The sequence below is a fragment of the Tiliqua scincoides genome, chromosome 3 (genome assembly GCF_035046505.1).
Source record: "Tiliqua scincoides isolate rTilSci1 chromosome 3, rTilSci1.hap2, whole genome shotgun sequence".
Taxonomy (NCBI): domain Eukaryota; kingdom Metazoa; phylum Chordata; class Lepidosauria; order Squamata; family Scincidae; genus Tiliqua; species Tiliqua scincoides.
In genome coordinates, this window is record NC_089823.1 from 225,644,533 (window position 1) to 225,671,157 (window position 26,625).

The 26,625-nt window shown below is 41.8% G+C and overlaps 1 protein-coding gene across 3 annotated transcripts in view; it reads right to left on the reverse strand.

The window, feature by feature from the left end:
* TNIK (TRAF2 and NCK interacting kinase) overlaps positions 1–26,625 on the reverse strand; it is a 292,122-nt gene that overhangs the window by 98,909 nt on the left and 166,588 nt on the right. For all 3 annotated transcript variants that reach the window (XM_066621727.1, XM_066621728.1, XM_066621726.1), the window contains exons 5-8: positions 16,399–16,509; positions 9,652–9,742; positions 8,359–8,489; positions 2,312–2,366 (exon numbers count right to left, since the gene is read on the reverse strand). In XM_066621727.1, the coding sequence (XP_066477824.1) occupies positions 2,312–2,366; positions 8,359–8,489; positions 9,652–9,742; positions 16,399–16,509 (388 nt within the window). The remainder of the gene's footprint in view (positions 1–2,311; positions 2,367–8,358; positions 8,490–9,651; positions 9,743–16,398; positions 16,510–26,625) is intronic.

The following is a 26,625-nucleotide window of genomic DNA, read 5'->3' on the forward strand; positions in this document are numbered from 1 at the left end:
AACATTCTACCAAAGACATTCAAATTTTACACTACGAATATATATATACAAATATACATATACAATGTGTGTGTGTGTGTGTAACAGGGCAGGGCTTAACCCACTGAGCTACTTGTAAATGGACTTTAACTTGTATTCATTAGGTGCTGTACTCTACCTTTAGCTGTTGCACTGAACACTCTACCAAAGACATTCAAATTTTACACTAAGATAGAGTGTGTGTGTGTGTGTGTGTGTGTGTGTGTGTGTGTGTGTGTAACAGGGCAGGGCTTAACCCACTGAGCTGCTTGTAAATGGACTTTAACTTGTATTCTGCTACCCCAAAAGAGAAGATAACACAATTAGGTTTTGTGCTTATTGAAAAGGTTCACAAACTCCTACCAGGGAATAGGGAACCTCATTAAGTCCCTGCGGGGAAAGGAGTGAGGGGGAAGCCCTGACGGCAGTGCTGCGATTGCAGTACTAGAGGGTCCCAGCAATATTTGAGTGTACTGAGGTGGCCTGCTGAAGTGTCCATGAGGGTCCTGGAGGCTTGCAGCCCCCTCTCTGCACAGCTGAGGTACACTCAAATATTGCTGGGACCCTGTGACACTGTGACTACTGTGGCGCCACCGGGAACCCTATTACTGGGCCACTCCCCTTAAGGGGGAATGGCCCAGTTTACACGCTCAATGGTGGGTCGCAACCCACATTTTGGGAACCGCTGGCTTAGAGGGATGTGCTTAGCCATAAAGCACCATTGATGTGTCTTCCTAGTTGAGATCTGAGTCACCTCTCTTGTCTCTGCACCAACAGAAAGGAACAATAACCCATGCAGGTTACACTTAAAGTTCCTTTATTTTCCAGAAAAGAACAATTTCCTTTCTAGACAATAGAGGAACTTTGAGGATAACTCACATGAGTCTGTCTCCTGAAGATGAAAGCTCTGCTCAGTTTTTACAAGCAAAACCGAAGACAGATGGAACCTAAGACTGAAGCCAGTACCAGCTTACCCACGAGGTTAGGAGAAGCAGTGGGTTGGAGAAGACAACAGAATGGAGGAAGGCACCCACACCCCAGGTCTGCTCGCTACCTCCAGCAACCTGCTGCCTGCCTGGCCACTTCAATCACCACCTTAATCTTCTTCTTGTTCACTTTCCATCCCGCAAGGAAAGGAGAACAAGTAAGAAAAGAATCAGTGATACACCTCTCATGAAAGAGTAATCATGGTGGTGGGGCAGGAAAACGGGAGACACCACAATCCTTTTCCAGTTAGTCTTCTTCCAGGAGAGCAATTGAAGCAAGATTCACACACATACCCCTAAAAGTGCTGAATGTATGGTATATTGTTTAATCCTTACAACAATCCTGTAAGGTCGGTCAGTACCATTATCTCCATATTATAGAAACTGTTGAGTGAACAGTGGTTGAACAAGCATGTAAGGCCATCAAATGAGTTAACAGCAAAGGCCTTCTTCAAACTAAAATATTTCTGATTGGTAGGTTAGTCAAGAGGGGTCAAACATAAGGCCCATGGAAGCAATTTATTTGGCCCCATTACAACTGGATTCTTTCTGCATGACAACTGGGCTCTCTCCAACAAGATAGGCACATTTTCTCTTCTGTTATTTGCAGCTAATGTGTTTCTATGTGATAAAGTGCTTATTTCTGGCCATCATCTGTTTAATGTCAATTTCTACTTAATGATGTCACTTCTGGCCCCCAGCAGGTACCATGCATGCTAACTTCGGCCCTCTGTATGAAACGAGTTTGACACACCTGTGTTAGTCTCCCAGATGCAGGTGTGCATAAGAGAGAAAAACAGGAAGATAAGAGAAAGACCCTTGCAGCTTGATGGCAGAAGAAGAGAGGATCCCAGGCCTTTCCCCTATTCCCTCTGAAACTGTCCAATCCTGTGTACAACAGGGTTCTATCAGGCCAGTGATTATGATGGGCACAGTATTTGTGTGTGGACAAAAGTCCTGAACACTGTGTTCCCTTGAGGAGTCTGTTGGAGAAGGGCTGGTCAGCCAAGAGCAAAGAGCATGATTTGCCTTCAGTCTTGCAATACAGTCCAGAAATGCAGCACTTCAGTTTTCCCACATAGAAATGGATGGTAGCCATTCCCTTATAGATGCAATCTATACATGGTCTGCTGAGATAGTAGAATTGCGGAGTCTCGTTTCAACTATCTTGTTTCAACTCTCTTGCCTGGAGTGCATTTGCGTAGAGTTTATCACCACACTGAACTGGACACACTGCCACCACATAACGAATCTTAACAAGCAACAATCGCGAGGTATGAAAAACTGTGAAATTGGGAAGTACTCACGAGGAGCCCCTTCTGCCATCTCGATGGCTGTTATCCCCAAGGACCACAGGTCGCTCTGAAATAAAGAAGAACAACAAAATCTGTATGAGATGCAGAACACAGCTGAGCCTGGGAACAAACTGGAGACATCTGGGGGAGCTGCAGCTAGAGTGGAAGAAATTCTCGGCCACTGCGCTGCTCTGAGTGCGATCCATATTGTTTAAGCAAGTCCCTGATCCCCCAAGTTCAGAAGGTTTAGGCTTTTTGGGCACCAATTTTATGTTCTTTCCCACTGTTGGAGCTGCAGACTTGCGTTCCTCTCCCTACAGACTGGGGGAAAAATTGCTGTTTGAGAACACTGAAGCCATGTAATCCAATGTGATCCTCTTTCAATAACAAAGGAATAACTCTTTGAAATGTAAAAACCCAAACAGAGACTGAGAGTTAATCTCCCAGCAAGACAACAGGCAATTATCTGCAATTTTGCTTCCTTCTGCCCCCTTCCAACCTGCTCCTTATTCCCTTGAACTCCCCCCCCCCCAATAACCTTTATTAGAACAAAGAGGTCTGAAGGTAAATTATCTATGAAACTACATGGTTATCCATACCCCATAAATTTGTGATATGGACACATTTAGAATGCTGTATACAATTCTTGCTGCCCCACCTCACAGAACCAGAAAGAATTCAGAAAAAAACTGTCCTTCGAGAAAAGGCAGAATAACTTGAGCAGGGAAGGGGGAGTGTGTATTTCTTTCTTTCAAATATTCACACTGTTTTTTGTTTTGTTTTTTTAAATCCAAAGCAGCACATGTGAAACGCCAGCAGAGAAGATCAGGTAGTAATTTTACTTCCAAGACAGAGGAGAGCCCCAGACCGTTCTTATCAAAGAGCTTGGAAATAATTATTGAAGGGCTGAATAGTAAACAGACACTGGCCCTGTTCAGCCATAACATGAGTAATGTGTGGATAAGCTGTTGTGACTCTTGGGCTCATGTACCCGTCTCCCACTGCACACAAAGGGAGGAGACTTACAGTCTGGAACACATCACAGTTCCCCACTGCTCTTAGGTAGTACCTTGCTTTAAAGTGCCTCTATGGCAGCAGAGGTGGCTTGCACTATTGGGGCAAACACAGCCCAGATTGCTTGTGCTTGTTTGCATGCAGTCAGGGCTATGCCTATTCCTCATTCTAAACATCAGAAATCAATCAGAAATTTGCAAGATTCCAAACTCCCCTGATTGATTTCCTGCAAAATTTTTAGTAGAGTATAAGCCACAAATTCCCAATTGGGGCAAAATGGGAAACTGTCATTTATTCCAAATTGCACACAGAAGCTTTAAATCTCTTCTCCTTGCACTCCAAGGGAGGGGAGAGTACACAAGGCTCACCATGGCTTATGCATATAACACAAAATCATGATTTCATGTTGCATCTGAAACTGGGTCAGTTAAACATGTTATTGGACTTCTTGGTTAACAACCACCAATGGTAATATCAAGATTATAAACAACATCTATTTCAACATCCTTCTTTTCTCTTTCCCTAATCATACTAAACTCTCCTCCCTAACTGACTCCCTAACTGACTCCCTACACCAGAGCCATGCATACAATCAATTCTTTAACTAGCTTATTTCAAAATGCTGTGAGATAAGAACATAAGAACAGTCCCACTGGATCAGGCCATAGGCCCATCTAGTCCAGCTTCCTGTATCTCACAGCAGCCCACCAAATGCCCCAGGGAGCACACCAGATAACATGAGACCTGCATCCTGGTGCCCTCCCTTGCATCTGGCATTCTGACATAGCCCATTTCTAAAATCAGGAGGTTGCACATACACATCATGGCTTGTAACCAGTAATGGATTTTTCCTCCAGAAACTTGTCCAATCCCCTTTTAAAGGCATCCAGGCCAGATGCCATCACCAAATCCTGCGGCAAGGAGTTCCACAGACTGACCACACGCTGAGGAAAGAAATATTTTCTTTTGTCTGTCCTAACCCTCCCAACACTCAATTTTAGTGGATGTCCCCTGGTTCTGGTGTTATGTGAGAGTGCAAAGGGCATCTCTCTATCCACTTTATCCTTCCCATGCATAATTTTGTATGTCTCAATCATGTCCCCCCCTCAGGCGTCTCTTTTCTAGGCTGAAGAGGCCCAAAAGCCATAGCCTTTCCTCATAAGGAAGGTGCCCCAGCCCAGGAATCATCTTAGTCGCTCTCTTTTGCACCTTTTCCATTTCCTCTATGTCCTTTTTGAGATGTGGCGACCAGAACTGGACACAGTACTCCAGGTGTGGCCTTACCATAGATTTGTACAACGGCATTATAATATTAGCCGTTTTGTTCTCAATACCTTTTCTAATGACCCCAAGCATAGAATTGGCCTTCTTTACTGCTGCCACACATTGGGTAGACACTTTCATCGACCTGTCCACCACCACCCCAAGATCTCTCTCCTGATCTGTCACAGACAGCTCAGAACCCATTAGCCTAAATGTGAAGTTTTGATTTTTTGCCCCAATGTGCATGACTTTACACTTACTTACATTGAAATGCATCTTCCATTTTGCTGCCCATTCTGCCAGTTTGGAGAGATCCTTCTGGAGCTCCTCACAATCACGTCTGGTCTTCACCACTCGGAAAAGTTTCATTTGCAGAGTTTGAAGTCTGCAAAGTCTGCCACCTCACTGCTCACCCCTGTCTCCAGGTCATTTATGAAGAGGTTGAAAAGCACCAGTCCCAGGACAGATCCTTGGAGCACACCGCTTTTCACCTCTCTCCATTGTGAAAATTGCCCATTGACACCCACTCTCTGTTTCCTGATCTTCAACCAGTTCTCAATCCATGAGAGGACCTGTCCTCTAATTCCCTGACTGTGGAGATTTTTCAGTGGCCATTGGTGAGGGACCGTGTCGAACGCCTTCTGAAAGTCCAGATATATAATGTCCATGGGTTCTCCTGCATCCACATGCCTGTTGACCTTTTCAAATAATTCTAAAAGGTTTATGAGGCAAGACTTACCCTTACAGAAGCCATGCTGATTCTCCCTCAGCAAGACCTGTTCTTCTGTGTCAAACACATGGCTTGCAAATGGCAGGGTAAACACCCAACCTTCCCAGAAAACTGTGCAACTGGTTTAAACAGTCATTTTCTATTCCCCAAGGAAACTTTAATTCTGAGAGGGAGGCTAGAAATCCCTAATTCCAACTCTCAATACTCTCACCAAACAACAATTCTCAGGATCCTTTGGGGGAAAGCCATTTCAATTAAACTGATTTAAAAACCAACTTAAATTACTAGCACAGAAATACCGTTAAAGTACCACTAAAATGGGTCATTATTATGTCCCATCCCTTGAGAAGTTACTACAACAACAAAGGGAACTGTTCTGTTTTCGAAATGGTTTAAAATTGTTAGGGTTATAGTACAGTTATATATGGTATTAAGGCTTAAATGAAATAAGGGAAAATTGTCAAGTCTCTTCAAGAAGACACTAACACATTTACAAATTTCTTCCCTGCCAAGAAGGAATAATCTGAAACTTCTCTCCGACTGAGTATATTTGGGAAATAAGAACAGAGCAAAATGACCACAATACAAGTTGTGTATGTCTCCTTTATGATATGGGGCATTTTTAATGAGATATTAACAGTCATTATTCTGTAGATTACAAAGCCAGTTCTCTTTGACTAAAGAAAGTTGGGAGATAGAAGGCATTTTTCAGTGGCTATAGTCTTTGAGTTTCTTCTCTGTACCAACTCATCTGAGGCTTCTGTGTTTATTATTAACAGTTCATTCAACCACTCAATTAGTCCACAGAAAGCTTGCCAGCTTAGCTGACATCAGGAGGCACCTGGTGGTGTCAACCTTTTCCTTCTTCATCTCCAACCCTGGCAGCACAGGCAAAATGCACTGCTGTGGTTGAGGAAAGAGGGGAAAATGTAAAATGGTTTTCAAGGCAACTCTCCACAAAAGATATTCTCATTATCTTTCTCTTCCCTCTCCATGCTCTTCTTGTTCCCTTTGACCCACTGATAAATGTGCCCTCTGTAAGCCTAAAACCAATATGTATCTTCAGTTCTCAAATTGTACCCTTTCTTTCTCACTACTCCCTGTAATTGAAACTCTATCTCCCTGTATCCATAAGACTCCTTCATTGGTTATATGCCTTATTAAAAAAAATTGACCTCTTATCTGGCACCTTTAAGCACATCTTCCTACTCTACAGTGCCCCTCCCTCCACTTTCACTGTTTGTCTGTTACCACAGTGGTTCCCAACCTTTAGGAGTCTATGAACAACCGAGTCAAAAATTGGAATTTTCATGGACCACATGCAACCCCCCACAGCCCTGCACACAAAAAAATACAATTAAATTTGGTAGATCATGAGAGTGCACTTGGCAAGATGCTGGAGGTGCTGGCTGTGGACAGTCAGTTCTCAGCCTACTTCGGTGTCTGCTGCAACTATGTGTGGTCCATTCTCTGCCCTCTCTGGTGGTTTGTCAGAAAGCGCTCACTCAAGCAAGACTCTGGAAGTGCTGGCTGTGGCTGGTCCGTTCTCCACCTTCTCCAGTGGTCTGTGGGGAAGCGTTTTGCCAAGTGAGCACTCCCCCATGGACTAACAGAGAAGATGAAACATGACTGCCCATAGCCAACACTTCAGTGTCAGCTGTGGCTGCAGATAGTCCATGGGAAAGCATCTCCTGAGCGAGTTCTCCCCAATGGACTACTAGAGAAGGTGGAGAACAGATAATCCACAGCCACAACTGACACTTCTGTGCTGAGCATGGATGGTCCATTCTCCACCCTCTCTGGTGGTCCATGAGGGAGTGCTCACTTGGTAAGATGCTGGAACTGATCGAAGGAAATCTCCCCCTTCCCAAGGCCTTGCAGACCAGTTCTCAAGATCCCACAGACCACAGGTTGGGAACCACTGGTTGGGTGGCATGAGGCCTGAAATTTTAATGACGATGACAAATCCTCAATGAATATCCAGTTCACTTTCCCGTGACTCACTGCTTTATGGACTGTACATCTCTCCAGCCTAGAATAGAAAACTTAACAAGGAGTCAATCTGATGCTGGCAAAGCAGACAGCCTTCACTGACAAGCTTTTGATAGGCTTCACTCACTCAGGCATTTGCTGTCTGTTTGCAAGTGAACACGTTTAGCAGAGTGTTCTCAACAAGATACTGAGGAGTGACAGGACAGCACCTTTGGCCCTCTTCAAAATGGCACAACTGATAATTCCAGTATCAGTAGGTCAAGCCCACTGCTGATTCAAAGGCATGTAGTTTCACCCCACTCTCTCTCCTACAAGGAGCTCAGGGCAGCAGACATGGGTTCCAAAGAGTATGTTTTAGTGAAAGATAAGGACTGGGTTCAAGATCATCAAGGGAACTTCATGACTTCATTAATATGTTTTTAATTGTGAGCTGCCTTGAGTGTCCTTCATTGGATAGAAAGTTGGGATATAAATTTCTAAAATAAATAAATAAAATAAATTAACCCTTTGTTTTTGTGCATTCCCTTAAACATCTATCAGGATTGGCTGGGATGCAATACAGAAATCTCCAGGTGTGTGGAGGTCCAGGTCACCGCTTTGGGGGTGAGTAATTTGAAACCTGAGTGCTACAAAAGCGGGCAACATTGTTCTCACAAGTTCGAGCATGTTCCACCCTATTCTGATAGGTCACTGGTTCCCCTTGGTGTGGTTATAAATGCTGCAAGGTCACATTTGGGATCAACAATCTGAGTTCAGCCTTGTTTGTGTACCTCTTTAGTCCATCCAGATGTCTCCATTTGTCAGCTTGCCTGTTCCTCTTCCATTCCCTTGGCTCCAAGCCTCTCAACTTCCTTAGCTGAGTTCCTGTTTTTTTTTCTGATTCAGACTCTTTTGAACAGACATCTCAGTTTAAACACTAACTATAACAGTCCCTGAGCTGACTCACAGCTCAGTCTTCAACTCCAATGCTAATCCTTCCAAGACTTGCATTTGATTTATCTAAGTGAAAAATCGGCTGTAACTCATCATTAAAGATATATCAGCAGATATTGCTACATACCTTGAAGTCATAAGTGGCATCAGGGTTCTCGTCACAGGCAATTACCTCGGGGGCCATCCAGTATGGAGTTCCGATGAAGGTATTTCGTCTGCCAACTGTTCTGTCAAGCTGAGCACTGACGCCAAAATCCACTGGGTACCCAAAAAAAAGCAGTGCAAGAGCTTTAATGGAGCACAGAGTAAAAACAGTTTGACACAAGAAAATGGAAATGTTACAAGAGTGAGAGCTCAAGGAATACTAGGACTGTCCATAGAATAGCCATCTCCTGTATTCAGAGGGTAACAGAATCTGAGATCACGGTGGCTCATTTGCTGGAGAGGTGCACTTAAAACTAAGATTCAACTTTCCCATTTGCTTATAGGCTCTAGTACAGGAGTGTCCATGTGTATCTCCCCTGCTGGATATTGGTCTGAATGCTACTGGATTTGGGACTCTTCTTGGTGCAGCTCAACCACAGAAACCTTTGTCTGATACCTTTTTATTGATACAATATCATATGCTACCCAGCACAACTCCACTGTGTGATATGCTCCCAGATCAGCAGCCAATAGGGTCATATCACTCCTAGTTAGATGCAACATTGGTAGGAGATGTCCCTATGCATGTAACTACCACAGTGAGCTCCTTGTGCACCACAGGTCAACTAACCCAGGCTCTCCCTATTATTATCTGTTTCCTCTTTCCCTTGATATTCTGGTCACACCACTTCACAGGTCAGTTGATGTTGAATTCAAATACAATAGACAAATGCATATTTATGCAAGCTGGACCAGTTTACTTTCTCTCTTTCAAAATATAAGTATTTCATCAATGACTTGGAAATAAACGTTCACTTGCATGGAAATGTACAAGGCTGGAATGGAGAAGCATCTTGTAAGAAGAATAGGGAAAACAGGAGTGATTAATAGCAACGCTGAAAGGAAAAGATCCCAAGTATTGGTCACTGATATCCCTACCCAGAATATCTTCATTTTTAAAATTATTGGTGTAAGCTACTAGAATTTTCACTGGAAGTCATAATTTCCTGCACCCTTTACCAGCTACAGTTACAACACTGTTCTAAAACCCAAAGCATAATCATGACCATACAGACTGATGAATCTTGTTCACAAATGATCTTTTAACAAGAATGTACTGGGTAAAAACTAATTTCAATTGTGCTCAGAATTTTAACAGAGAAATTTTGAACTTCAGAAGAATGTGATAACATCCACTATGTTGAAGAACACAACTAATAACATCTTTTCATACCTCCCGGTTATATGCACCCTTGAAAGTTCCAAGAATCCTTACCTAGTTTAACTTCTGCATTTTCTGTCAACAAAACATTCTGCCCCTTAATGTCTCGATGGATTACTTTGTGCTGGTGGAGGTGACTTAAACCCTAGAAAATTCAATAAAAAGGTATTATACTTCAAGTTCCATTGGCAGGGAGTAGAGGGAGAGGAGGGAGACTGTGACATATTTTTTTTCCATTCTCTCCGCTTACTAATCAGCTAGCAAAAATGGAAGACTGAATATTGGTAACATTATTTCAAAAGCTTCAAGTGAGTGTTTAGCAATAATCCATTCAACTGAATACATTGCTTTATAATTACTGTATATTTTATTTCTGTATAGCATTGTAAGGATGTCCATGGGAGTCAGATGTAAGGCATGTACACATCAGGGATGGCAGAAACATTCTCAGTTTAAGTCCAAACCCAACTTTACTTAGTTCAATATTCTTTTAGTCACCCCTCCTGTATTTCCATCCCACAAAATGTGAGCAAAAGTGTTCAATAATATATTTAATTATAGGTTAACTAACACAGGGATAGGATCACAGCCCAGTAGTAGAGGACATGGTTTGCATTTACAATGTCCCAAGTTCAGTCCCTGGAATCTTCAGTTCCAGCATCTCAGGCAGGAAAGCCTACCTGATCTTGCAGAAACCTTGGGAGTGCTCCGGCCACTCTCCACAGACAACACCAAGATTATTATTATTTATTATTATTATTTTATTAATTTATATTCCGCCTTTATGCCCAAAGGGCACACAAGGCGGCTTACAACAATTAAAAATACAACATTAGAAACAATAATTAAAACAATTTACAAATAATTAAAAATCTAAAAAACAAACCTCGTGGATTCTCATATAAAAAAGCAAGAAAGCCAGCCAGCCTGTCAACAATTAAAAGCTTTTTGAAATAAAAAGGTCTTCAGTCCACGCCGAAACGTTAGCAAAGAGGGAGCAGTTCTCAATTCTAAAGGGAGGGTATTCCAAAGTTCAGGGGCCACCACCGAGAAGGCCCTCTTCCTGGCCGCCGCCCCCTCACTTCTCTTGGTGGCGGCACAGTCAAAATGTGACTTTTGGCGGCACAGATTTGTGGCGCCACAGAACTGTGGCGGCACAGATTTCATGATATATTGATGAAACAAATGCTCAAGGGAAAATACACACCAATGTGTATCAATGATCTTACTCCAAAGCCAATTCAAGCAGAGGGGGCACATTAATTTGTAACAGCAAACGCAACACATAGTCTTGTGGTGCCTTAAAGGCTGAGAGACTTCTTGCATCATAAATACAATAATTTGTATAAACACCTTAAAGGCTTTTGTGCATCAGAGTCTATCCTTACGTATTAAGTATCCCTTTATTTCGGACCAGAAGTGCTTCTGATTTTTTCAGATTTTGGAAACTTGTGTAAGGTTGCAGTTGTGTGGTGTACACCTTCCTTGGAAGGAAGCCTCACCAATGTCCACAACATGCCAAGGCACAGCACCTAGCCTTTCCACCATCCACCTTTGTGGCTGCCTTCAAGCAAGTACCTGAACCAGCCCAGCATTTCTCCCACCCACCAAGCAGTACATGCTACCCTTCTTCCTCTTCCTTCATTAGACCAAGGTCATGTCCCCAGGTGCTGTTTCACTCAGCTGGGCATGGGAAAATGAGCTCTGGTCTGGGAGATGAGGTGGGACCAGACCACAGGGTGGTAAAGTTTTGAATTTTTGAGCATTCTGAAATTTCAGATAAGGGATACTCAACTGTACTGGCCTTTAAGGTGTCACGGGATTTATTTTTTTAAATTCTGTATAAGGTTCTCACATCTAAGTATGTAGGTATGTATGTATTACATGTATGTAATCATATAGGCCTAAAACTTTACTGTAGGCATTGTGTATGATCCATCAACAGTAAACTGCTTTTAATTCTGTTGCTTTCAGTGAGAGAGATGCAAAAAAGTGTTTTAAGAGAGCAATCCAGTCACTTTTGAAAACACAGCCGTTTCTGAGCCTAATAACAATATGGTTTGCTTCCTCTTGTAATTCACACTATCTGTGAATTGAAATTTCAGATTCCATGATATATTGATGAAACAAATGCTCAGGGGAAAATACACACCAGAAGGACACAAATTACTATATTGCTTGAACATGACCCTAATCGAATCATAGCTCATATTAAAAGCTTTTCTTGAAGGCTGGAGGTAAACTAGCTTGCTTTCACACTCTCTTATTGGGTCATTAATTTTTTTCCTTTTTCCTTCAAGCTCGGTTTTTATTTCCAAATCCACATTACAAGGTTTAAAAAACCAGTATCTGCCTAAATAGCAATTCTAATAAAATATCATTTACTTTCATGACTAAATTCAAATGTACCTGAAATTTTACATCAGCATTCAGTATTTTCAAAATGAAAATTAATGCCAGTGACACTGCCAACATTTACTACTAATTTTATTTTCATTATGGCAGGGTTACTGTTTGTGCACAGACTGAGAGACCTGGCTGACTTATGGTTATCAAAGAGGTTTCTCATTATTTTTCATTCTGGATACTAAAAGCTTTATAAGTACTCCAATATATAGACCTATAAAGCTACCATTCTCCTAAATAACAACCCCATATAGGGTATACTAATGCTAGCTTAGGAGTCAACTTGCTACTTTCACCAATCCTCTAGTGTTGTTCTGCATGTACCAAAGTAATAGGCTTTACCTAGGATCTATAGTGAGAGCACAAGCCTGTGTGGTATCACCAAGCAGAACAAAGCCTTGGAAACCACCTAGATTCCTGCTGACTTTTAACTCGCACCTGGCCATTGATCCAAGGCATCCCACCTGACTTGGCAATGGGAAAATGGGAAGACTCATTTAAACCAATCAGAGCTGTCATCCTCCCCAAAAAGGCATAAAAAGAAGTTGACCATCTAGAATCAAGAAGCTTCTGTCAAGTTAGAAATAGGCCAGCACTGTCCAGTACAGACAGAGTTAATTTCTGAGCTCTTCTACCCTTCCAGTTAAAGGAGACAGATGCAGGCTGGTCTTGATTCCAAGTGAGCTTGCAAGTTAGAGAAGTAAGAGAATGTTCTTATGTTTTTGAGTACACACACACATTATTATTATTATTATTATGGGGCTATAGATACTGCACTTTATTCAGAGACCTCTTTAAGAAGAGCACATACCATAACACTGCACATTGCAACCAGAAAAGAACTCCAATCAGTACATAAGTAACTGTTAAAAGAACTTAAGAGTATATATTTACTGCATCCATGGACTGCATATTTTTAAAAACATTATGCTGAATGAGCTGGATGTTTACATACATACATATACATATAGATTTTTTTAAACGAATCATTAGTTGTTTGAAAAGTAAGAGTAATGTTTACATAAGCTGCACAAATATACACTTTAAATCCTGGTCAGTGTTCAATATATTGTACTTAAATCAAAGAACTCTTTGATAGAGTAGATAACCATACCCTCCCCTCCTCCCAAAAATAAAAAATGTGTGCGAGAGAGACGAAGAGATAGTACACCCCAGAAAGCATAACATGCCCTGGCTGGTGAGATAAAGCACCAAGCTATGGAAGCAATGAATTTAATCAGCAATACTAATTAAGGGTGCCAATCTCTCTATGAGAACTTAGGAGCTTTAAATGACTAGCAGCTGGCAACAAGGGTGACATTTAATGTTTCAGGGTAGGGGGTGGTAGATGGCAGCACAAATTTCATAGTGTTTGAAGGCCACCATTTGTATTCTAGATTTAAATTTCAAAAACAGCAGCTTCTTTAAAAAGCATTGGTTGCAGTTATTTGCTGTTATTTATATCTCAAAGTAACTATAGCAATGTTATCAACATGGAACAAACTGGCATTTTTTTTTTAAGCAAATGCGTTTGTGACTTTGTACACAGACCCCATGCAATACTTCTCAGCAGCAGTCAGTCAGTGGAGAGAAACAAGCAGCTGCACTTTTTGCTGCTGGGTGTTAAAGTGGTGGCTGTGTCTAAGGGGCCTGAACTGCTCCTCCTTGGTACCCAAGTCCAAGATTAAGCAGTCCCCCCAGTGCATACTTTTTTCACCATGCATGTTTTTTTCCTTCCTCCCCCACCCACCCCTGGGTATTAGCTATAGTTATCTCAGGCATAACCCTAGTTAGTTAGCAGACTAGTTAGGCTAGCACGCTAGTTAGGCTAGGCTAGCAGTTAGTTAGCAGGCTAGTTCCAAAATGAAAAGGGAAGACACAAAAGAGAAGGAATGAAGGGATGAAGCCCACTAGGTCTTCCTGATCTTTGGCTACGAAACTGAGTAATGTTATGTTTGCACTAAGTCAGTGGCTCAGATTATCCTTTTACACACCACTGCAAATTCTGGGTTTTTTAATTTTAGTATTGATTGTGATTTATCACGCGAAGAGATTAATCATGTGTTTAATTAATTAAAAGGGGGTGCCCTTTCGGGGCCAAAAATCAGAGTATAAAATGTTTTAATAAATAAAGAAAATCATGCTTGCTCCTCACAAATCTTAGGAGCTGCCAATTAAAAATAAGATGCACATTCCAAGCAACGCCAGTTCCACCAGGGAAACTGACAGACTTGGCTAATTCTTTGACATCTGAAAGATGTAGAATGGGTAAAACAATGCAGCATGTTAGTCCCTGACTCACCGCTCTTGATCTATTTTAAGAAACTGACTTTCCAGTTTGTAAATTTAAACTGAACTCATGTAACTGTGGCTTCCTGAGACGGAAATAAAAAGTCAATACAATAGTTGATTAGCCACAATGCCACTCGCTCATATCAAGTTGCTAAAGCATTGCAGCTGGTGGTGCTTACTGTAAATGAGTCAGGGCTCTGTCACCACCAGATAGCAAGTGACACTTGAGGGACAGTTTTAAACCCTACTTTTGTTTGCATGTTGAACATTTCACTCCTTCCTCTTTTTCTTTTGTACTAGTGACTTAACCCTCCAGAGAGCTGAAAGAGTGTTGAAAGTTGTGCACTTTTGGTAGCACTAAAGAATGAACTAAGGATAATCACTCTTGCACAACAGCTAAGCACTTGCGTTTTACTAGCATGAGACTGCTAAGTACCTATTACCATGTATTCATTATTGCTGATCTCACACAATCACTGTGCTTATAGAGTTGGGCTTGATATGACTCCTGTAATTATATGGTTGAACCAATGCAGTGCAAAACCAAATGTGGAGATTACAAGAACTGGTTGAATGCCAGACAGGAGCTGTCACAGCTTCAGGAACCATATAAATCATGCTATGGAAGGACTTGCTTTCCCACAATGAGCTCAGTAACAGACACTAGACAGTCATCAACCTTTATAGTATTTTTCTTTGCTTCTGTCACTACTTCAGTTATCAGTCTACAAAGATTGAGTTTGATCTTGCCTTTTAATAAGTGCTCGCCCTTTAAGTAGGTAATCTGGATTCACTGACTTTGAATTGGTGTGCTCCTTGGGGAGGATTCTACCAAAAAGCTTAGGTTGTTAACTACTCAACCCATTATGAATATTCATGAAGGAAAGAAATCCACATGAAGATCATACCATATGACAATCCAATAAGCAAAGATCTTACTATATATACACAGACATTATAATTTACATTTGTGTTTTTAATGGATTTTCTGCAAGAAAGTGCCTTCCACCCAGGAGATCTACAAAATATTTCAGTGGCCCTGACTCCCAGTCCCAGATGAGATGGAACAGAGAAAAACGGAACTGTTGCCAACTTCCATAATTCAATATTTTGTCAATGACAAGAGGGAAAAAAATAGTTAAAATAATCTTCCGTTTGAATTCCTGATTAACAAAAAAAAAGCATTTTCCCCTTTGTCCTTTTCTTTAAATGGGAAACTTAATTCTAATTTAGATAACTTTTGCTTCTATTAATGCTAAAGAGAAACTTTTTCCCTCAGCAAGAAACAACAGAGTTAAGCGACAAAGAAGTTAGTCGGTTCATTTATTTATTATGCATCATATTTAAGTGAAGATGAATCATTCATACTTACAGGCTCCTACAAACTTTCTCCTCTTCACTATCCACAAAGCCTCAGGAGCACTCTCTCACTTTCTAAGCCTCATGAAGAAAAACAACATAGGCCAGAGCAGATAACATTGGCTCCCTGCAAACTGTAGGGTCAGCCTTGGAAATGTGTGCCCCCTTCTCTCCCATAGCACAAATTCCACCCTCTTGTATGTAGTTGGTCTTAGCTATGGTTTAACACTACATCTGCACAGAAGATAATCTTGCTTTAACATTAACCAAAAGCAGCATCTCAAACAGCTTCAGTGCTCAAATTATGGGGGGAGGGACAGATGGGCCTCTCCCCCATGCCTTTTTTGATAGCTCCTATTTTTAGAAGATTACAAGGGATGCGATTTGGCTAAAATTGTGGTGAGTCAGTGATGAGACTTATAGATTTCATTAAGGACCACTCTGGTTCTCCACCATTATTTGAACTCCGACTATGATTTGAAACTAGAGTATGCAAACCCTGGATACAAGGAAATCTGGTTAAAAGGGAGTCTTGGCATGAGCTGTTGTTAGTGTTGCTAAACAATGGTGAAGGCTGACAATGGCAGGAAATGGGTAACTTGTGCTAAAAACCAGGGGATGGAAAGAACACAAATCCAACACTGGTTCCTGATTTGCAAGCCGCAGTTCGACAGAGCCAGCATGATAACCATGCAGGGCCAATGACAGAAAGAGGGAGGTTAATAACCCATTTTGCACACGTACCCGTAAAATCTCCCTGCAGATGTAGGCAATCCACTCTTCCTTCAAAGTGTTTCCTTTTGTGTTCTTGATCAGATCAGTGACAGAGCCAGCGCCACAAAACTCCATCACCAGCTGGCAAAGGAAACAAAAGTGTAATTATTATAATTAAACAGAAAGCATCCTCTGGGTTGCAGTAACCCAGTGGAACACATTGCAGTTGGCAATGCACAATACTTCTGAAAGAAAAAGCAGTAGTTAAATAATGGCAAATCTTTTCACTTTCAGCTTTCAAATTTCCATGGTCTGGAAAGTCTGTAAAGCCAAAAGAATTGAAACAAGGTGCCAGACCTGTCTTTTTGAGTAAAGGGGAAGTGTTGCTACATATATCATTTGTACAGCACTTTGTAGTGCACAACACAATAGAAAATGCTTTTCTCATCCACCCCTGCAACTTTCTCAGGAGGTAGATAATAAATATTCCCATTTACTGGATCAGGAACTGAAGCTGAATGATAGCAAAGCTCAAGGTCTACCATGGAGTTAATGGCTAAAGAATGGATTGAACATAGAGAGCGTCAGTTTAAGATTTTCTGTTAAAGGTTTAGAAACCAGCAGGGTTTGAAGTTGTTCCCAGTCCTCAGCACAAATGCGTAAGTACAAAAGAAACTATTCTATTGAGTTACCTAAAAAGGAAGTACAATAAACAAATTGCATGAAAGTCTACAAGCGAGGCTCTGCTTCAGATTCCATCTTGTGCAGAGGCTAAGTTGATCTCCAAAAGAACCATGGCTTTTTCTGTCATGGCCTCAACTTTGTGGCGTGCCCTCTTGCAAGAGGGGCGCATAGCTCAACTCCCCTCCTGCTGTCTCTTCAGCAACAGGTCAAAACACTCTCGTTTCAAAAGGCATTTCAGCATTTTGTTGATTCTTTTCTGTATAGTGAGTTTTTTAAACTGGTTTTATGTCCTTTCAATTAGCTATGCTGTACACTGCTTTGAAAAAACTTCCTTGAAAAGCAGTAAAATAATACTGAAGAGTCCTGGTCACACATATCCAAGGAGAAGGCATGTTCCTGCAGCTACTACATCGAATTCCCACCAACCAACTATAAAGTAGGAATTGTTGGAATTGGTCTGCTTTCTCCAGACCAGGGGTGTACAAATTCTTCGGCACATATCTGACACATGTTGAGGGCCAGAAAATAAATAAGCAATAAATAACAGGAGGAAAGATGTGCTGAGAGTTTGATTGAATACAATAAGTGGGTGGAGGTAGAAGGAGAAGGAGATCAGAGGGCAAGACTGATTTCAAAAGGAAAAGGGGGGAATGGATTTTGAAAAAGCATCAAGCAACCTACAGCGCAAATCTCAAACATTTTTTGTCTCAGTTTCTGCTCCATTTTAAGTTTAACTAACATTATACTTATATTCCAGGTCTCTCAACATCTGTAGTTTTCTCATTCAGCCACTAGAGGTGCTGCATGTAATGCAATGTAATGGAAAGAAATTATTATAATTTTTTTCCATTCCATTGCATTACATTCTGCACCTCTAGTGGTTGAATGCAGAATATACCTGGAAGTGCATCTTTTGAGTTATTTTTAGCCCTGAGAGGCTGGGGAACCTCAGAGGCTGGATAAAATCCTCCTGAGGGCCAGATTTGGCCCCTAGGTTGGGGTTTGGACACCCCTGCTACAGCCCAAGTCGTAAATGTACAACTAGCATACACTATGCAAGTATAGCGAGTCCTCATAGTTGTTTCATTCAACACGGTTTCATTTTAAGGTTGCCTTGCACAAGGCATTCTGGGGCGCGACAATGTTTTGTAGCGTAATAGGAAAGTGCTCAGCAAGAAGCCCATTTGAGACTATGTTACCTGTGGTAAAATTGGTTTCATTATAAATTGTTTTGTTCAAAGTTGCCATTTCTAAGAACGACAGACAACTTTACGTGAGGACTGGCTGTAGTCCCAAGTCATTATATCCAGGTGGCAGATTTCAAGTGTACATCTGAATGCATGTCCTATTTCACTAAAAGGAATTTGGCCTATAATGATACTTAACATACACAATGGCTCTTCACTCTATCAGGACAAGTAGCCCTACATTACCTAAATTGAGAGCTGAAAAAAAGAATAAAATTGTTAATCCTGGACAAATTGCTCAGATGATTAAGTGAAAGGATCATTCTTTTGGAACATAATATAGGTTTAATCTGGTATCACAGCCAGCCTGAATAAAATACTTTGATAAGAATAAAAGAAACACATTTTGTACAAGCAAGACAGAACTGTATAATCTTCTCGTAGCCCCTCCAGCAGTCTTTCCAATCATCCTTGGCTCATACTTCATTTCCATCCCAATCCAAACAAAAGGACTCCTCAATACATTACCTGAGATGGGCTGGGGCATGTGTCACTATGTCCATAATTATTGCCATCCTACTCCAGGAATCTATAAACATACTGCAAGTTTTGAACCCACTGAATATTTACAGACAGCAGTGACATTCAGTTTCAGTGCTGGACTTTGAAACTGGACATTTGGGTCCACTACATACTTTTAGCCAATGTTTTAAAGCAGTGATTCTCAAACTTTTAGCACCAGGACCCACTTTTAGAATGAGACTCTGTCAGGACCCACCAGAAGTGATGTCATGACCGGAAGTGACATCATGAAGCAGGAAAATTTTTAACAATCCTAGGTTGCAATCCTACCCACACTCACTCAGGAGTAAGACCCATTGACTATCATTGTTAAAAGCATACACATAGTAGCCTGTTCATAGTATAGATCTGTAACATTTCCCCAGTCTTGTCACATAGGGCAGGAGGTCTGGTCTAGAGGGTAGAGCCTCCATTTGCCCGAAGATAACATCAGAAGGTCGCCAGTTCGAGAACACTGGCAGCTCCCTGAACGGCTAGACCTTGAAGCAGCTGACAAGCCGAGCCGAGTTAATCCATCTGCTATTCGGTGTGAGCAAAGAAGCGTCTTGGCTGCCCTCCATGTGAGAGATGAAGGAGCTGCTTGTCAGCCTGCATGGGAGGCACTGGAGGCCAGAAGTGAGATCAGACCAGGAAGATCCATCTGAAATGTTTAAATAGAGAACTGTTTATGATTGTAAAAATCCCCTTGAGGGATTTAGAAACGCCTGCCTATGTAAACCACCTTGAGTAAAGTCAGAGGTGTAATCCGATGACCAGAAAGGCGGTATATAAATACCTAGTTGTTGTTGTTACATACCATGGTAGCATCAAAACTAATATATTAAAAATAAAATATTGAAATGTATGGGAACCCACCGGAAAATAGCTTGTGAACCACCTGGTGGGTCCTGTCCCACAGTTTAAGAAACACTGTTTTAGAGTGTTGAATGCAGCTAGTGACAAACCATCTCACAAAGTTCAACTAATCAAGGCCCTTTTGGCCAAACACAAAAGCAACTGACCACTTGGTCAAACACAAAGTCATCAACCATTTGCTCATGGTGACTTCAGTGTGTAAAACAAATGATCATATGAATCTGCATCACATTATCTATCATTGAACTAATGCAACCCAAACAGACTATACAGTGTTTCTCAAACTGTGGGTTGGAACCCTCTAGGTCGGTTGCCAGCCAATTTCAGGTGGGTTCCCATTCATTTCAATGTATATTTTTATTTATTAGATTTGAAGCTACTGTGGTATGTGACTGCATTTGGGGAAATGTTTCAGATCTGTCCTTTCAACATGCTACTATGCATATGCTTTTAACAATTATAGTCAATGGGTCCTACTCCTGAGTAAGTATGGATAGGATCACAGCCTTTGGGATGTTTGAGGAATTTTTTTAAACAGATCAGCAACTGCTTGGAAGGGTTGGGAGGGTTCTTTAGCTTAAACAAATTTTAAATATATACTTATTGCAAACTTTTAATTTACTTAATTGATTTGGTCATATAGGGGCAATAAAAATTTTCCTGCTTGATGATGTCATTTCAAGCCATGACATCACATTCCAGGTTAATGACATCACTTCTGGCAGGTCCTGACAGATTGTCATTCTAAACCAGGGGTGCTCAAACCCTGGCCTGGGGGCCACTTGCGGCCCTCGGGGACTCCCAATCTGGCCCGCAGGGAGCCCCCAGTCTCCAATGAGCCTCTGGCCCAGAGACTTGCTGGAGCCTGGGTTGACCTGACACAACTGCTCTCAGCGTGAGGGCAACTATTCAACCTCTTGCGTGAGCTGTGGGATGAGGGCTCCCTCCACTACTTGTTGTTTCACGTTTGTGATGAAGCAGCAGCAGCAAAGGAAAGGAAAGGCTGGCCTTGCTTTGTGCAAGGCCTTTTATAGTCCTTGAGCTACTGTAAGACCTTCATTCATTCATATAAGTTCCATCTCTAATAAATTCATTTATGTAAATTTATTCAAATTTTAAATGTAAATTCTTTTTTTTTTCCTGGCTCCTGACACAGTGTCTGAAAGATGATGTGGCCCTCCTGCCAAAATGTTTGGATGCCCCTGTTCTAAACAGTGGGTTTGGTGCTAAAACATTTGAAAACCACTGGCCTATAACATCAGACCTTGAATTCTTCAAATTTGGAAAGCATTGTCAGACGTCTGCATGCCACAATAGGCAAGCACTGGTATTTGAGAAACCCAAGAATGAAAAGAATAAAAACCATGGACAACCGTAGTACAGCCATTTGTCTTCTCACTTGAGACCAAACTAAACAGAGAGCATGCTTCTCTATGTACACACAGTTCATAATTAAAAACTGATGGAAAATGAAGAACACATTCCATGACACATTGCAATCATGAAATATTAAAGAGCTGGGACCAAGCATCATTAACAGTAGCCAGTTCATCCATTACCTTGAAGGATCATCTCAAAGGTGCTGCCAGCTCACCCAGCCCTCCATGGCTGTCTGCCCTCGATTTCCATCTCCTTGAGATTAATTTTCCAAGTAGTAACCTAGTTGCCTGGTGCAATTTAAACCCCTGAATTAGTCCAGAGTTTAAAAAGCTAATTAGCCAAGCCTTGTGAGGGCGTGTGTGAGTGAGAATTATTTTACTTTTCAGTGCTTCTGAGTACATACAGAATGTATGGGAGAATACCCAGCGCCAACAAGTTTTATTGTTGACACTGATGGTGAAATATCTGTTCAAAAAGGGAAGGTATTTCAGTAAGAAAAAAACTGCCAGTAAAATGGGAGGCATTTTCAGGTCACTGCGTCATTCATTTAGCAAATGGTGTCACGAATACTAATATGTCTGACATATTATTCCTGACAAAACCCCACATCCTCAGGGGTTGCCGACCAAACATTTTGCCTGCACAAAATAGTTATGGAAGTCAGGGTTCAGCTGAAATGGTTCCCAAATTTTGCCACCCCATTTTCCTCATGTATAATGACGGCAATTGCGGTGGTTGTTTTCAGAGTAGAAACCACTGAAGATGGTAAAACTATCAGCATGATGATATTCTGACGTTAGCATATGTTATTTTTTCCCCTATAATTTTTTTTATGGAGCATATTTTTCTTTCCCTAAAAGAAGGGTAGGAAGCTGCTCTTGCTCCGATTGGCTTTACAACAAATATCACTATATTGGCTCTGCATTAACTTCACCCCTCTCTACTTCTCAACCCTCATGTCCCACTACACTTCTCCCATGACTTTCAGTCTTTCAGCTCCATCACCCTCAACCATAGGAAGGTCTCCTGCTCCCTCACAAAACTCTGTCCTGGGCTGTCCTTATGCTTGAAACTGCCTCTCAGAACACTGTGAGATGATCCCTCACTCAAGTCTTATTAAAACCCATTTCTGCCAAGCGCAAAGGTGTATACATTTGCAACAATATGCAGTGTTGGGCAGAAATGGCTTAAAACACACTTTTATCATGCCTTGGCTTTACTACCCATTCCCTCCAGTAAATAAACTAAAGTACACATAACTGAAATAATTGAGGACATTCTGTTATGCTGGTTGCTTAGGCAGCATTCGCCAGAGGAACTCCAGAAGACAAGGTAAGAAGGATGAAGAATTTTTATTAACCAATTTAACAGAACAGAACAAACAAGACAGCCTCTCAGACTCCACAAAACATCCTTATTACGTGCCCTAACACTCTCTCTTCCAGAGTCTAAATGAATCTGCATTTGGAATGTGGCCTCAGTGGAAGAGCAGCAGGAACCAAGGAGTAAGGAAGTCAGTAATATAGCCGAGCAGACATCTTCAGGTAAGTTTCAGTGGTTTCTTTTCCCAGCTCTTTGTAAGTCAGCTATCTGCTCTGCTCCTGCTAATCAACTCTTAACTCATTCTTTCCTCCCAGCAGAATCAGCTTCCTTACACAAGCCTCAGTTTGTACACAGGTATCTAAACTACACATTGCCCTCTATAGGCTTCTTGCTGGTCCTCATTTCACTAGTTTTCCCTCAGCTCCAACAAAATATTAACCCTTATAAAGCCATTCTTCTAACATTTCCCACCCCTCCCCACCACCTCATCATCAGCCTTGTGAATATCTAGGACTTGTTTTGGAAAGCCACGGTAGTTGTTGCAGTCACCCCTGTCGCCTTTGTTCTTGTACAGCATGATGATGTTTGCATCCCTCATGTCTTGAGGTACTCCACCTTCTCTCCAGCAGAGACAGAGGATTTCATGCAGCTCAGTGACGATGATCTCTTTGCAGCACACTTTAGGACTTCAGCAGGAATGCTGTCTTTTCCAGGTGCCTTGCCAAAGGCAAGGGAGTCCAGGGCCATGTGAAGTTCTTCTAGGGTTGGTTCACTGTCAAGCTCCTCCAGCACAGGCAGGCACTCAATGTTGTTTAGCGCTTCTTCGGTGACTACATTTTCTCTGGAATATAGCTCAGAGTAGTGCTGCACCCAGCACTCCATCTGCTACACCCGATCCTGGATGACCTCGCCTGTGGCAGACTTCAGAGGGGCAATTTTCTTCTGTGTTGGACCTAGGGCCTGCTTGATACCGTCATACATCCCCTTGATGTTGCCTGTGTCAGCTGCTATCTGTATCTGGGAGCAGAGCTGGAGCCACATGCACATATTAATTGTGCAATAACAACTAGAGTAATTGTAACACTTCCTGTCCCTACCTTAGGGACCAACTGAAAGGGAAAAAAAATATGGCAACCAATAACTGGGAATCATGAGAGCACTGCTTCCACCACCAGGACAAAAGAAAAACAGGTGGTGACAGCAAAGAACATGAGCAGGGGGCATCATGTTTATATTGTCTGCTTTTATTGCCTTCTTATGCTTTTTATCTGTATTTCATCTTTTGAATTATGTATTGTACACACTCATTGTTAGCCGCCTTAGGTGCGGCGGATTACAAATTCAATCAATCAATAAACAGCGAGCTTTGCACCTACTGTAAAGGCTGCCCTTCAAACTGAAAGTTCTACCAAGAGAACTGAGACCTCTGTCCTACAAATAACTGATCAAACAGAATCTAAAAAGATCTTATAAAACACACACTTTGTTCAATCCTGTCTCTCCAGTGGCTGAAAATGTGGTGGAAGATTCCTGAAAGTTAGACAGTTAGCTATTTTTCCATATGTCTAGAGCTGTGCTGCTATGGGAAGGAAACTCACAGGGAGTTTCCTTCCCATAGCAGCACAGCTCTAGACATATAGAAAAATAGCTAGCTGTCTAACTTTCTGGAATCTTCCACCACATTTTCAGCCACTGGAGAGACAGGTTTCTTTCTCTGTTTACCACTTGCAGGGCACTGCCTCAGCTGGGTGAGATCCTTCCAACCAGCTTCCAACTGACAGAGGATAGCAGATTGAAGGCTACCAAGGAAATGCACAACTTCCAGTTGGAACTCTGTCACTTCAAGTCTTGCTAGTTGACGGATCAGATGAGATCCTTGGATATTTCAACAGTCCTACTTTAGTATTTAGGAGCTCAGGTGGATTTCTGACCACTGTAGGAGCAACACTCTGCCTTTCCTGGGAGCTGTCCTAGGTCCTTCAGAACTCTAACTTTGCCCTGCTACCTGCTACCTGCACCTGCATTACTGATCTCCCACTGCAGGTCTGCCTTGTTCAATATCTCACAGATCCTCAGCACTGCCTGTCTTGGACCACCTGTCTTCTCCTAGCACTTGCCTAGAAGAGATTGTTCATCATCAGTATCAAAGGCCGTCATCTTTGGATCATCATCATCTTTTATTTATGGTCACAGACCCAACATCATCTTTGGATCCATGCAAGCAAGGAATTCAAGGTTGTCTCTGGCTCAGGTTATTTCACCAAGCAGTGGTTACAAGGTGCTATTTATTTTCAAAAATAACTTATACATGGGTGCAAGAAGGCAAACCAAGAGCCCCTGATCTTAGAGTTTGATGATGAATCTATGTCAGCTCACTACACTTGCACTCAGGAGGTTAATTCAAGTTCAGTCTATCACACTAACCCCAAACAACCAATTCTGTAACAGGCCCTTTGTCAACAATACTGGTTCAAAGAACCACTGAGCAGCTGCCCTCTCACTTCCACAGTGTAAAGCAGGCAGGAAACCTACATGTTTTCCCCAAGAATGCATCTATGTTGCAAGTTCTGTACATGTATTTTCTTCTCTCTCCCCTCCCCTCAGTCACATTTTCATTATAAATCTACCAACCATTCTAAAATTGTGTGGGTTGCCATGGAAGCACTCCATCCTTTAGATAGGAAAGCAACTGCCTCTCCTCCTCCGGGGAAACGGCTCTGTCACCAGTGCTCTGCCCCCAGCTTTCACCAGCCTAGAGCTCTGTCTGCCTGTATGCTGCATAAATCCAGATTTCTGTAAGCAGCAGAGAAAAATCTAATGCTATTGTACATGCATGGCAGTGCCTTTCAGTTAATCACTTCAATACACCCCAGACAGCAAGGGCAGATGACAAACATCCAGCAGAGTGGCATCTATATTACCCTGTGGATGTATGCTGTGTGTTAACATATTGAAATTAAAGAAGGGCTCCACCGCTTGCAATAACACTTCCAGATTCATCTATGGAATACCAATGAGAATAGAAAGGATTTTAAAACAAATTCAGTTTGCAATTTAGTGCTACTTGGTCATCGTGTTCTCAGCACTTCCACAACATTACACTGTAAAAGGGCGCAATAGGGGCCTTTGTCAGGTGCTCAGTGCTGTGCTCTTGTGAAATCCAGCATTCACAAAAATGCAGGGCCATGAAAAAGAAGCAAGTGAGCCCAAGTTCACCTAATATTAGAGTACGATGTTTAGGTTGACTGAGTTGGCACTCCATGCTCCCCCCTTAAACAACAGTGAAAGGGATGAGAGGAATTATTCCAAAGAATTATTTCTGCATTGTCATAAAATGGAGATGGCAGTTAATGGGTTGTGTAAATCTAAATACTAAGCGAGGAGAGATTATAGACGCCTGCAAAGACCCCTTTTTTCAGTTGCCAAGGATGTTAGAATGAAATTAGGCTATTTTTGGGGTGCTGAATCTAAAAATGGCATCAGTTATGCCCAACTGGCTCACCATCATGGCTTCCTCATGAGGAAGCTGCTTCAATCAGCATATAAGGTAGTTAGCCTGTACCCTAAAACTAGAGCCAATCAGGCAAAACAGATGCTATTTTTGGATTCAGTACCCCAAATACACCCAAGAATGGGCCTAACTTTTAAGACAGCAAAATGTGCAGAGGCCTGTATTATCTTTTTGTGGTGTCATGAAAGTAGGCACATGTCTGTCGTAAATGTAAGCACTTGGAAAAGGGTGCCCCCCAGTAATATCATAATGTGCTCTGTTAGTGCCCTTGGAAAATGAATGAATTACACACACACACAAAAGAATGTCAACATCGATCCCTTCTTTCTCCTTTCCACATTCCTAATTCCACCAGTAGCATCCACATACTTGCAGAGGTTGGTTAATTAATGCAAATGCTTGTGGTTTTCCTCTAATCTAGCTAAAGAATATTGTGAAGTCTTGGTACCTGCCAAGCCAAGGGATGAAGTCACTGCAGTAGGTGAAGGCAGGGCACAATAAGGCAAAGGAGAGGCAAAACAAGTTAAGTGGAATTGGTAAATCAGGGGAGAAACAAGATAGGCTTGCAGCCAAGATCTGAACAGTTTTCATGTCACCCAGATTACAAGGCAGACCAGACCCAGCAACGTTTATAGGGGTTAGCCTACATGACCTGCTCTGTCTTGCCTACAGTCCTGGCAAAGATACTCCTATATGAAATCTAGATTTTTTTGGTAACAATAAGGCAGGCCTGGC